The 14,582-nt window shown below is 46.1% G+C and overlaps 1 protein-coding gene across 1 annotated transcript in view; it reads right to left on the bottom strand.

Annotated features, from left to right (window-relative positions):
* The window catches only part of SEMA5A (semaphorin 5A), a 464,615-nt gene that overhangs the window by 246,035 nt on the left and 203,998 nt on the right, over window positions 1-14,582 (bottom strand). Inside the window, exon 5 of the mRNA XM_080804210.1 lies at window positions 8,428-8,527. Within this exon, the coding sequence (XP_080660336.1) occupies window positions 8,428-8,527 (100 nt within the window). The remainder of the gene's footprint in view (window positions 1-8,427; window positions 8,528-14,582) is intronic.

The raw sequence follows: 14,582 nt of genomic DNA, 5'->3' as shown, positions 1-14,582 counted from the left end.
CGAGCAATTAAGACCAATACCGTTAGCAAACTGCAGAGACATAAAATCAGAAAAACCTTTTCCCATAAGCATATTTAGGGTCAAAGTTATGAATCAATATTGTTAATAATCACACTGATAATTTAAATTTTATTATGCTCTAAATATGACTTGTAAATCCCTCCGTGCTTTAAGGATTGCAGATGATGACTTATTGCCCCAAACTGAACTCACAACTTCTGCTTTTGTGGGTCCACTGGGTATCGGATTCATTCCTTCCCATTTTTCAGTTAATAGAGATCATATTTCATTGGAAAAAATACCAACTGAACCATCTTACGATTCCCTTAACCTCTGCTTTCTTAGGAATGTTGACTCCTCAAGAGATTTCCATATATAATACTTTTTCTGGGTTATCTTTAGAGTTAGCAAAAGCTGGAACTTTTTTTCATGTATTTTCAAATAATCAAAGAATTGCAGTTAATTCCCCACATGCACAGGGCTAGCTAACGCCATCACAATAAGCCATACTCCCAAACCTTGCTCCAAATCTCACCTTCCAAACTTGCCCTCTGCCACCCCATTCCAGTCGCCATCCATCCCTGTCAAACCCAGCTCTGAAGTATGTCTCAAATCTGACTCTCCCTCATTTCCACCATCACTGCCTGAGTATAAGTTCTTTCTGTCACCTGATCCACAGCCTCAACCTCAAACTCTAGAACACTCTGCACACAATATGGTAGAAGTATCTTCCTAATGCAAGTCTGAGCATGTACATACATAGGCTGAGAAATCTCCTTAACTCCTAATGCCTTTAGCAGAGGTTCTCAAATCTGCCAGGCCAGTAGATCCGCAGAAAGTTAATTAAACCAAAGATTCCAACACCACTTCCAGAACGTCTAACTGCGATGGTCTGAAGAGAGGCTTGGGCATCTGCATTCTTATAAGGCCTCCCATGACTGCCAAAATTAGAATCACTGGTCTGGAGGTTTAAGTACAAGCTCCTCCGTAATCTGACCCCTCCTAGAGCTCCTGCCTCCCCAGGAACAACGTCCACTCTATCACCAACTGGTACAGTCAAGCTGAGTTCTTCTCAACCTCACGTCCACTCTATCACCAACTGGTACAGTCAAGCTGAGTTCTTCTCAACCTCATCAGGATCTCCGATGTTCCCCAAGGTACAGTCCTTCCGGCAAGAAGGCCCTTCCATCTGCCAGACCCCTCATGCATCTCCAAGGCCCGCCTGAAAGAGCACCATCTCGGTGCTCCCTTTTCAGCCCAAAAGACCATCATGTTTCTTTGTTCTTGGGATTTCCAGGGCCCTTGACCCAGACCTTCCTGGGAAACCCTCATTGCCTGTGTTCCCGTCATAGCCAACGGCCAAGAGTCAGCAACGGTTTTCTTTAAGGGCCAGATAGCAAATGCTTTGCCTTTACAGATGGCCTCAGTTGCAACGACTCATCTCTGCAGGCAAAACTCAAAAGCAGCCACAGGAAATACACAAGAGAATGGGTGTGACGGCGTGCCAATAAAACTTTATTTACAAAGACAGAAGGCCAACTCCGGAACCTCAGCTTGCCAACCTTGTGCTAGGTTTGCACTAGGCTATGAAGTCTTCAAAGGTAGAGACTAACCTTCATCTTTGTTTCCCCAAGCCTTAGATCCTTGCTGGCATGAAGGAGGTTCAATGAATATTTGATGAATGAACAGTCATGACAAAGTAACTAAGTGAACTGATATACTCTGACAGACCTTCCATGGGACTGGCTGGGAGCAAAGTCCACAACACCCAAACACTAGCGGACACAAACACTCAAAGGAAAGAGGCTGATGAACTTTCATTATACTGCTTTGTTGGCTCATTCATGCATTTTGGAAAAAAAGGACTTTATAACGAAATAAATAATTTGCTGCCAGACTTATCTGCTCCAGGACGGAAGAAAGTGCAGAGATTACTCTCTCTCTCTCTCTCTCTCTTCTTTTTTTACAACAGCAAATGGAACACAATGTGCAGAAATCTTTCCCACAAGAGGGTCTGCAGACCACCTGTCTCTCGAAAGCTCGCACTCCTGGACCCCGTCCATCCCACCAAGTCAGCAGAGCTGGGAGCGAGGGACCGAGGAAGCTTCACTTTGAACGAACAGTGGTGATGCTTAGGTACCCTGATGTCTGGCAAATATTTGACAAAACGTAACGAAGCCAGCAGACAAGGAGTGGGACTTTTTAAGCCAGATCAGGTTAATTCATCAAGTCGGCTCCCTAGAAAAAAGGAGACTAATAGGTATAAGGAGGAGGAAAACGAGCAAAGAGAATCCGAAGAGAAGCATACATCTATACTCCAGTGCCAACATTGAGAAGGGAAATGATGGAGAAGAGAAAATATTCAAGGAATAAACTAAAGGAAAAAAAAAATTTCCAGGGAGCACCGAGGTGGCTCAGTAGGTTAAGCATCAGGCTCTTGATTTCTGCTCAGGTCATCATCTCAGGATCCTGGGATTGAGCCCCACATCAGGCTCCCTGCTCAGCACGGAGTCTGCTTGAGAGTCTCTCTCTCCCCCTCCTGCTGTCCACCCCCTTCTCTGTCTCTCTCAAATAAAAATAAGTAAGTAAATAAATCTTTAAAAAAAATAAGGAATTCCAAGTGAAAAGCAGGAATGAAAAGGCCATCCCTTTTTTTTCATCACCAGGTGTTTTTTCTAAATCATAATATAAATACAAGGTAAACATCATCACCACCCTGCATTTCAGTGCACTACGGGGTCTACGGCTTCCTGGATTCACTCCTAATCGCTGACTTCATTCCAGTCCGCAGGAGTTACCTTTAATTGTGTGAACCTGACTGAAATGTCTCCTCTGGAAAACAGAAAGACCTCATGGGTACTGGAAGCAGAATTGCTGATCTTATTTTAAAAAATCTACATTCTTCCTTTTAATCATACGCTGCTTGCAACAGATTAATTCTAAGGTATGACTTTAAAATAAAAACAGCAATTAAAAATAAGCATCACCAAAAAAAAAAAAAATTAAAAGACTGAATTACATTGGTCAATTAAAAAAAATGACTAATGCTTCTAAAATTCAGTTCCTTGTTTTGATCCAGTGGCAAAATCATTCTGAAAGGAGGAACTTAGGCTAATTAAATAGATGCCCGCCCATTCATTCAATGGGATCTTATGGGAAGGGATGATTTGAATACTTAAAGCAAATTCAACACCAGCATAGCAAAAGCAAGTTAATCTTTTCTTTTTTTAGTTTCATCTTTGCAGATTCAAACCGAGGGCAGAACAATGCTTGAAAATAAAACACTACAATTTTTCAAGTCTGGTTGTTGTGATTATAAGGATGATGGAGCCCTGTTTTGAAAGCACTGAGGTTTTCGTTTCTGATTTTCGTCATAACATGCTGACTCGAACTTGATACTATTTGTTGTATAGACCTATGAACAAAAATATCTTCCCACCCCTGGGCATAGTTCATTGGCTGTGCAGGCAAGCGAAGGGCTCCGGGCAAGGGACAAAGCTCAGGGCTGGTCCGCATGTGAGGTCAGCTGTGCAAGGGGACTCGCGCATCCCCCTTTGTTCTTTCTCTTGATAGCTCCATAATGTTCCCCTTTAATAAAATTAAATTTTAATAGAATTAAAATTCGAAATTCCCAAGGTCATAAATTGTTCTATTTATCATCAATTATGATTGTTACCTGACTCAAATACTGAGTCTACGGGCTTCAATCCCACCACCTTAATCTCCTGAAGATCGTTGTGCCTCCTGGACTCAGAGGTCCTTGTGTGAAAGCTCATGGGTGAGTGAGTGTTCTTATTAAAATATCGTAGGTTGTGAGACGATGCCCTTCAATTTCTATACCTCCGTTGCACTGAAGCGGGTCGGAGCAGAGAAAGATAATCACAAATCAGCTGACAGGTGCCTAGGTGATACAGTCAGTTAAGTGCCTGCCTCTTGGTTTTGGCTCAGGTATGATCTCAGGGTTATGAGATCGAGCCCCTCGTTGGGCTCTGTACTCAGCTCAGAGTCTGCTTGAGATTCTCTCTCTCCCTTCCCCTCTGTCCCTCCCCCTGTGCGTGCTCACTCACATGTGTGCGCGCTCTCTCTCTCTCTCTCTCATTCTCTAAAATAAATAACCAGGGACACCTGGGTGGCTCAGTTGGTTAAGCATCTGCCTTTGGATCAGGTAATGATCCCAGAGTCCTGGGATCAAGTCCCACCATCAGGCTCCTTGTTCAGCAGGGAGCCTGCCTCTCCCCTTGCTTGTACTCTCTCTCTGTCTCTCTCTCTGACAATAAATAAATAAAATCTTAGGAAAAAATAAATAAAATAGATAAATAAATCTTAAAAATAAAGAAATCAACTGAAAGACCAAGAAATAAACAGCAAAAAGAATGGAAAGAAACTCACATTCTCTTCAATGAGAGGCTCTTTTCATTACTACTATATGGCTTTATGCTTTATAAAAATATGGCCCATCTGTAAATGCCCTGATTATTATTTGATTATAATCAAAAACACCGCTCTATGTAAAACCAAGTTAGTTGCCACTTGGAATAACATTTGAATTTAGCACAGAATCACTTGTCATCCTTACAGTGAACTGAACACTAAAGACAGACAGATTCATTGGAGAATAAAACTAGAATCACCTTCTTACATACAACTTTACAGTCCTATATGCAGCAAAACTTGCACTTACATCAATGTCCTAAACTAGTATTAGTATCAATACTTTGATAGTTATCCCTACCAAACCTCTACACCATAACATATTTCTTCACTTTGGAATTTTTCCTCCTATATATAAATGTCATGAAAAAAATAAATAAAATGAAATAGAAACTGTTTTTAGTAGGTTTTTTGACAAAGACATATATAAGTCATTCATAAAATACCATACCACAATCATGTAACAAAAAGAAATCAAATAATACAGGGAAATAATTGAAAAGGTTAACTGTGACTGAAGTTGTGTTTCTTTCCTAATGCTTTAACTGTATTCTCCACATTTTCTAAAACGCAAATGCCTTCGTCTCGCCATTGCAAACACAAACGTTATTTTAATTTTTAAAGAACCCTTCGGTGAAACAACATATGAATGTCAATGCCTTTAAAATAATATAAAGGATAATGTGCACCTTGGAAATAGTAAACTTAGGGACCTTTCCAGAAGTTCCACGAATTCGAAAGGCACATACCTCCTGGCACTAACCACAAATCGCTTAAAGACAGCAGCACAGAACACCCTTCGCAGCACCATGAACTTCTTTTTGCGAAGAGTGTGCAGAATCTTTAACTGAATTCAATTTCAAGAACGTAAGATATCACCGGCATAAAGTAAAACCAGCCAACAAATGGCTGTACAATGCCGAGTGCTACCTATAAGAAAACAGAAAGCCTATCACCGTATTTCCCCACGGCTCGCACTGACACCCTCCCAGATGACTTCAGGGTACACCTGCTGCGTGAACTTCTTTGCTAGGTCAAGGCCCCCCCAAACAGGAAGCGGAGGCTGGGTTATTTTTAAAGTTTTATAACTGGTTCACACTCCCTCTCAAACCCTCTGAGCCTAATCCCACCAAGTTTCCTAGTAAGATTCCCGTTCTCCCCGCTCACTGATGACCACCCCGTGCACACGGATAACAAAACCCAGAACTCTCTGCAGAGCCGCCCTACCGCTGCCGGCTCGCTGTGTGCCTGCTACGGCGACAGTCACTTTTCATGGATTATTTTATTAAATCCTCCCAACAGCTGACAGGGGTAGAAATAATTACAGAGAAAATGAGACTCCGAAACAGGCTCAAGGTCACGCAGCTGAGCGGGTTCAGTCGACCTCTCTCTTCCTCTCCCTTGCTTCTCCCACCAGGACAAGACCATGAGTTCTCTCTTCCAAGAGACAATTTGCTCAGTGGCTTTCCACATCCATTAAAAGAATCGATGCCAAACCCCTGTGGCGTGTTTGCGCATGCGTGGCGCTGTCCTAGACGTGGGGCACCACGGTCTTCCAGAAACAGTGGGGAGTCTCTCTTTCTTTCTTTCTTTCTTTCTTTTTTTTTTTTTTAAGATTTTATTTATTTATTTGACAGACAGAGATCACAAGTAGGCAGAGAGGCAGGCACAGAGAGAAGGGGGAAGCAGGCTCCCCGGCTGAGCAGAGAGCCCGATGCGGGGCTCAATCCCAGGACCCTGAGACCATGACCTGAGCCGAAGGCAGAGACCTAAGCCCACTGAGCCACCCAGGCGCCCTGTGGGGAGTCTTTCAACTCAAGCTCACAGGCAAACCTTTTCCAATGTCCTTCAGGGTTGAATGAAGCGCAGAAGACGCAGCTCTACCAACCGAGGTCGTATCCGTACCTTCTACCTCAGCAGGTGGCTCCTTACCCTTTGGCTAAGGGTGAGAGCTCATCTTCCCTAGGGGTTAGCTTTGGGGTAGAGACTTCCACTTCCCTGGTGTCCTTGCCCAAACGTGGGAATTTGCAATATATCTGTTACAAAACCCAACCCCATCTTCCCCCGAGGGTCCCCCCAGATGCAGACAGGCACCTGTACAAATCAAATCCTTGAAGTACGTACGCTGAATCAACAGATATCTGTGAGCTTCTGAGAGGAGAGAAACTGTGCTACCTTCTAGAGAAGCGGAGAAAAAAAAAGGCACATCGTCCACCATCTGGCAAGTACTATCTGATAATGGGGGGAGGGGAGTTGTGGGTGACACCTGCCAAAAAATCACGCAGTAATGCGGTAAGGAAGGTACACGACAGGTGTGTTAACAGGACCGAGCAGAGCAGCGGAAGGAGGAGCTCAGGACCAGGGGAGGACTCCTGAGCCAGATCTTTTTACTCTGAGCGAGATCACCAAGTAAAGAACTTCGGGGAGGGCGTAGCTAATGCTCCAGAGAAGCAAAGAAGTTTGTTACCAAATCCCAGAGGCAAGAAAGAGAACATGTGACAGTGGTGGTCTAGAGAAGCTAGTCCACAGGCCTAGACGTTGGGAGAATGAGCTGAGTTTGTAAGGGACGTGGCGCCACATGGCACCATGGGGGTGTGGTGGGCAATGGAAATGCCAGCATTTATCCAAAGGGAATTACCAAAGGAGGGGAGGTACATGGCATTTTATAAATAAGGTGTTGGCCCCAGTACACAGGAGGACAAAATCTGGAGGCCAGAGGACCAACTAAAAGCCCCTGAAACATCGGGTCCAGCCTCCCCGTGATGAAATGTGATAGAAGTCAGCATCCGACGCCCACCGTGTACTCCCCATGGGCTGTAGTAAATAAAAATATGCAAATTCAGCCCAACCCATCCATACTCCCTGTCCGCTTAAAAATACCAAAGGCGATTCAGGGAACATGATCAGTGCTAGGAACTAAGTCAATTTCTGTCCATTCACTTAACGTTGGCCCAGGCACCTCAATACCTTCAAGGGTTGGGTGCACACCCAAGGGCTCCTTGAGGTCTGAGAGCCAAAGCGATGATTCGAGAAACCATTCAGTGTTTATCTAGAGTGCCCAGTACATAAGCCACGCTTAGCTTCACCCAGCTGTATATGGAAACTGCATACCCTCTCTTGCTGAGAAACGTATGTTTTATGATCTCGTAAATGTGACCAAAAGAGATATAAGCACTCGGCGCCCGACGTGTTTTCCCTGAATGCTGGAAGAGGCCAAATGGCCGCCTTCTTCAAAATTAGTATTTTTCCCTAGAGATGGGTACGAAGTATTTTTTTACACATCATCCTCAAAATGCACCGGCAGGATAGGTGATCTGAATGCAAGGGTTATGCCTGTTTTCCCCCAAAGAAGGGATGATAAATAGGAGGGAAACAACTCAAGATCGATTCTGACTGTGTGTAGTAGCCTCGCCGTCAAACAAAAGGTCAAGCGTTGACAGGGACACCAGAGCATGGGCGCCTTGAGATGGGTAAACAGTAACAATTTCCTTGAATTCTCAGTTGACTGGTAAATGATGTAATCAAGGTCACAGAGAACATAACAGCAGGCACTGGAACGGACGTCAAAACCTCTTGACTCCAGAATTTCACTGAAGAATGTACTGAGAAGTTGAGAACACGGTTTCTGGAGTCAAAATGCCTGGGTCTGAAGCCTGAGCCCAGCTTCTCCTGGACATCAGACTATGTCCTGCCTCTGTGTCCTCATCTCCACAGCAGGGATGCTGACAATACCCACCTCTCAGCTTTCATGGAAAAAAATGAATTTGTTCTCGTGAGAATGGTTCCTGGTGCCTGGGACCCCTCATGAACATTTGCTAAAAAGAGCAGGCATCACCGGTTATTAGGAGGCTACGTTTTGGCCACCTTATACCATACTCCATGTTCAGAAGTATGACTTAGCACTCGTCAACTACGGCACAGAAGCTCACGTGTAGAGACAGAGACATCAAGTAAAATCCAAAATTATCTGCAGGGGCGAAACATAAGATCTCTCACCTTGCTCCTACAACAAGTTCTTTCTGTCCTGGGTCAAATGTTAACTGCGAGAAATCCACAGCATTCTTCGCTCTGAACTCCCGTAACCAGGGGCCAATTTCTAAATAGGAAAAATAAATAAACGAAAAGATAAAAATGAATGATTTTTTTTTTCCTTCGAGGGACCACACAAAGTGCACAACAGGTAGCAAACATGACATTTCAGAGAGGACCCGGAGGTCGTCCCCTGACGTTTGGTTTCCAGCACAATGTCGCAGGACCCACACTGAGGACGTGTTAAAACCTACAGGGCAGCCACCCAGGGATGAGCGAGGGAGGCATCCGTGCTCGGGTGAGATTTCCAAGGCAGATGTGCATTTCGCTCTGGGCTCTGGGCCGGACGGAGAACGACGCAGCATTCACAGGCTTCACCGAGGGAATACGGAGCGCAAACAGGACCTTCTCCTGCGTGTGCTCACTGGCAAGAGCTGAAGGCTGGAGAAGGACAAAGCCTGGGGATCCGGGATAAGCACAGGAGCACACATCGCCCTCCTTCAGAGTGGACATCCCCCGTCTGTCCTTTGGGTTTCCATTCTATTCTATGAGGCGTGTTGGACACATATAGCGCTTTCTAGATGAGAAATCCAGTTCCTTCTAGACCTTCTTGGCTTTTTTTTTCTTAAGGGGAACCAGGAAATAGCCACTTGTCAGAGGCAGGCTGTTCACAAGACCTGTGACCTCCTATGACATGGCCTCCAGCCTCCAGTCCATTCATGGTAACATGACAGCATTGGAGACGGACAGGAGGTGACCTCATGAGCTGCTTCCGCAACTTGTATTACCACATGTCTGACACCACAAAAATACTCTGGGAGTCGCCTGCCAGTAGCGGCTCGCCTTATCGTTATTTCTGATAATTAGCCATGTTACCTGTCATTTTTTTCTTGGATTTACTACTTTGAGTGATACCACACCGACTAAAGAGGCACACGAAAGATGTCACATCAACAAAACCACTGGTAGAGCAAAGAAATAATGTCTTTCCATGGAAACAGATGCCAAAACCAGATTTTATATGGAAATAGGCCCACGTCCCATAACATGTCCGACACAAACACCTTTGCTGATATGATCGAGACAGGTTATTCTCCAGGAGTGGTTCTGTATAAGAAGCAGAGCATTTCTCTACTACCGGTTAAAAAGGTCATGAACGGAATGTTCTACTCCGCGTAAAGGAAACCAGGGTTGAATTCTATAGAGACCTGTATTGGGGCTTTGAAATTTTAAAATGCGTCTTGATGCTTTTTAGAAGTTTATATAAATTTATTCATTTCAGAGCCAAGTCATTTAAAAGAAAACAATTATAGTAAAGTGGGTACAAGGTCCTGGAGCTACGGAAAGTTGGTACTCCACGGCGTGTTCCAGAAGCTCACAGTTCCGTCAGGGAGCGAGCGCTGGCACCTCCGCTCAGCAGGGGTCCATGAACAGAAGACCTCTACAGGCGTCTGTAATGCTAGAGGAAGCAGGCACACAGATGGGAGAGACGACGGGGCTCCAGGTAAGAAGGAAGGAAGGATCTGCCCGCATGTCCACGGTGCGGATGCGCTCCAGGAGCCCAGAGCAACGCGTGGCGGCACCGGGCCCGGGGCCACCGAAACCGGCATTTCTCCCCTTCCTGCCCATCGGGCACCACCAGTTCTCTTCTGAAGCTGGAACCGAAGGCTCCAATGCCCGGAAAGCTCGCTGGGGCGCCTACAGCCCAGGGGAAGCAAGCACGTTAGATGCGGCACCGGGAGCGCAACAAAGGGCAGGTGCAGAATGAGTGGCCAGAGGGAAACCAGAGAAGCCAGAGCGGAGGAGAGCGACGGCGACTCGAGAAAGCCCGGGACGGACCGCTGCCGGGCTGTTGAAACAGAACCGGGAACACGCTGGCTCCCAGGCTCACACGTTGCGATTTGGCTTCCCCCGTGACAAAGCGGCTTAGAAAGTTCCCAGGCAGGGACTGGAACCCACGAAAGCAGCGATCTTAGGAATGGGCACGGGCCGCCGGCGGGCAGGATGGGGGCAGGAAGGTTGGAGGCTGGAAAGCGTCCCCCCGCGTGTGCTGTAGGTGGCGGCTTCGGGAATGCAGAAGGAGGAGGCGGTGGGGGCCCCCGCGGGCCTGATGACTAACTACGGGGCGGGGGCGGGGTGGGGGGGCGGATGGAACAGCTGGAGGGGAACGAAATCGGCCTAGACGAAGTGAAGAGGAAAACAATGAGGGCGAGTCACGGGCATCAGGAGCTGAAGGGTGGTCGGAGAGAGACAAGACAGGTCAGGTGCAACAGCGGAGAAGGTCACGTGGGGAGAATGGCCCCAGAGCCACTGCTGAGCGTGGCTAAAACCTGCAGGTCCCTGGAGAGCTGTTTTAATACAGGACCTTCGTCACATGGACAGGATACGCAGGACCAGGGAGCCCTGCCAGGTCTGGAGTCCCCGGCTCCTGTTCACCCAAACCCACAGCTCCCGCAGCCAGACACGCATGTCGGACTCAAGGCGGTGAGAACAAGGAGGTTGCGGAAGGCGAGAACAGAGGGTCACAGGCTGGACTCCGTGTTGGAGGAGGGGACAAGTGAGCCACGTCAGGGGAGAGAAGGCGGTGAAAAGACAAGGAAGAAAATCAGTGAAGGTGTCTCTCGCGTATGAATCTCTCTTTTCCATTAGACAAACGGGAAGAGAGTGGCCAATGGTGACAGCAGAAGGAGGCGTCCTTCCGGGTTTGGTTCCTGCACTGAGCAGTGAGAACTGCCGTCCTGTTTCCCAAGATGCCCTCGAATCGTAACACGAGGCACGTAGACAGGGAAAAACACGCAAGCAGCCTATCGTTCGATCACTATTGTTCCCTTTTCCTTATTTAAATTGCCAAAAAGCTGCCCCATGAAAACAGTGTATTTGTACGGTTAACACTCGATCAGAGTTGGGTCATCTGCCCATTCTCTTCTTTGATTTTCCTGTGCATTCCCCCAAGTCTGATTATCTCAACTGCATCTCTCGCGCCCTCTATCGGACCGAACACCATGAGGGCTTGGGGAGAGGGGTCCTGCACAACCCATCGCTCACCGAGAAGGTGCCTGTCCTGACACCACTCCTCCTCACTTTCCCTGCGAGATCGGGGGCCAGTGTTCACTCCTCTGTGCCAAGACCAGCCGTCCCCCTCTGCTCAGCCCACCTCCCCCTCCTCTTCTGTCCCTTGTCTAAATCACCTCTTTTCTCCTTTAGTATCCCCCGTGTTACCAGGCCCTTTCCCTCTGTCTGGAAGTATACACATGTTCCCTCATTTAAAAACAAAACAAAACAAAACAAAAAAACACCTTTTAAAATACATGTTCCTTACGCTCTTGTTATGACAGTGTTAAATGCCCAAGACAAAATGTGTGGTAAACTCCCAGGTACACTTTGTCAAAGAAGGCCGTAGGCTCACCTTCATATGGACGTTTCAACAACCCCTCAAGGAACACGTAATCCCAACTTTATACAGCTTACTTCAGAGACTAGACAAAGAGGTAAAGCTTCCTAACGCAGTTCTGAGGTGACTGTGTTCCTGATGATCTTGCTAGGAAGGCTGCACAGAGACATCACGGGAAAGGAAAATCATGGGCCAACCTCATTTAAGAACACAGCTGGAGACACTGCTAAGGAAGGACGTGTATTAGCAAATCACACACACACACACACGCACACGCACGTGCGCACACACACACACACACACCATTTCATATGGAATAGGGTTTATTCCAGAAACACAAGAAGGGATGAACAAGCTTAATGTCAGAAGTTCTATCTGTAGAATTTGTCACCACAATAACAGATTTCCATAGTAGCATGAAGAAATTACGAGCACTGCTTTGGAAAGCATTGCACAAATGAACCATTATGAATACAGAAAGCTAGAAGAATACAGTGTCAAGTAAGGCCAGTGAGGACAGAGTCTGAACACAGGGCAGATGGTGTGAATGGGCTCAGGAGACGCCAAAGAAAGGTCAGGGCGAGAGAAGAGAGCAGGGGAAGGCACACAGCACGTGGCAGGTTGAGAGAGACGATTTCCAGTAACATTAACTTTCTTAATACACGCTCACTCCTCCCAAATAATGGATTTATGTTTTTCCTTCTTCTCTCTCTTCCGATCTTTCTAGAAAAAAAAAAAAAAAACCCATTTGATGAAATGGAACTTAAATATGGCAGCCGATACAACCTTGTTTGGAAGTTAGGTAGTCATATAAAATTGGTAGCTTCAAATTGAATACTTAGTAGATAATTTGTAATATTTGAGAGTAATCATTCTAGCTCATCCATTCATTACACAAATACGGCTTTTTAAACATGGCCTCTGGCAATGACTTTTCATTGCAAAATTAGCTACAAAGATAACACATGTGCCCTCTCCTACCACTACATAATCACCCCTGTGATTGTCTTGTAAATACTGTAACGAAAAGTATACTGATCTGATTTTTAAAAGAACCCAGCATTACCATTTCAAGAAATAACTTTTAGGAACATAGGTTGGTATTAATAAATTTAGTCAAAATGATGGTATACACGAACTAGGACTCGAGCTTACAGAATCAAGTCAGTCACCCCCCACCCACCCCAACCCAGAAGACAGACTTTTTTTTTAAAAGAATATACATGACTATTGAATAAAGAATCAAACACTGTAAAGATATTGAAGGTAGTCATGGTTGCAAGCCAAGAAAACTTTTTAGAGCCTGATGAGTAAGAATCACAGGGGAAGACCAGCACCAGTCCCCCAAACCTGGCAGTCACTCAGAAAACCAGACTGACGGCTCTGTGGAGTGCAGAGACCATGCTGACTGGGGGGCAAAAAAAGAGCAGCGAAACCTCCCAGCTCAAACAGGAGTGGCTATGGGGAGCCTGTTCTATTCTTCTCTGCAAACGTCAGTCAATGAAGGAGTCCAGCCAGCTGGACTGAGGAACTTCTTTGGGGGACTTGAAACTCATACTGGAACAACCTAACAGGTAGCTTCCCAAGTAACACATTATACAACGCATTCAGAAAATAACAAGAAAGAAAAATCAACATCCACTTCATTTTGAAAGTGAATCGATTCCCATTGATGTATACTGTTAAATAAAAACAGCCACCTACTCGGTTTAATAAATAATGCATTGATTGTTTCTAGTGTTGTGATTATGAATAACAACGATCTACATGTCAGTGAAGACCTACAGGAAAGAGCATTCCCATTGTCACCAGTTAGATTTTATGCTCCAAGGGTCTCGGTGTAATGAAGGAAGGAGAAAATGTCAATAACCACACGGTGATCCGCTTTATCAGAGCAAAGAACATTCTAGAAGGAGAAGGCAGAGACGATACAAGCCGAGTGAAATGGCCCGATGTCTCAACAGTCTAGGCCACTCAGCTCTGATGTGTGCGGACAAGACATTGTCCTGAAAGCACAAGGGCTGGGTCCTCACCTTCCCAGAAAGCCACTCCAGCCAGCGAGGCACCTCGGGCCAGGAGGAGAGGTACAGAGTGTACTCTCCGCCGAGCATCCCAGAAGCTCTCCTCACCTGACCTCTCCCGGAATTGTGAGAGAAACCATCCTATGTCAAAGATACATGATCGTCTTTAAAGGCAGCATGCATCTCCCTTCCACGGGCATCATTTTCAGCTTCAGTGCATTACATAACCATTCTAGCAAGGCAATCTGAGCTAAAACATGACTGGAAAACAGAGGAGTGGAGTTTTTAAGAAGCCGTAGAAAGAAGACTAGCACGCCGGCCAATGCCCGTTTCCTACACCGCCACTGGACCGCTAGTACTTTCCTTCCTTTTTCCTTTCCTGTCTGCTTTTCCAGGTGTGTCCCTCCAGCGCCAATCACTCAGAGCCGGGCAAGCGCACTTCAGACAGCAATCCCAGCACCCCATGCCATGATTCACCCCGAAAATAAGATATATCCAGGCCTGGGCACCTGGGTGGCTCAGTCGGTTAAGCAACTGCCTTCGGCTCAGGTCATGATCCTGGAGTTCTGGGATCGAGTCCCACACCGGGCTCCCAGCTCCACGGGGAGTCTGCTTCTCCCTCTGACCTACCACCACTCATGCTCTCTCTCACTGTCCCTCTCTCAAGTAAATAAATAAAAATCTTAAAAAACTTAAAAAAAAAAAAACAT

The sequence above is a fragment of the Martes martes genome, assembly GCF_963455335.1.
Source record: "Martes martes genome assembly, chromosome: 5".
Taxonomy (NCBI): Eukaryota; Metazoa; Chordata; class Mammalia; order Carnivora; family Mustelidae; genus Martes; species Martes martes.
This window is presented reverse-complemented; position numbering and strand designations above follow the sequence as displayed.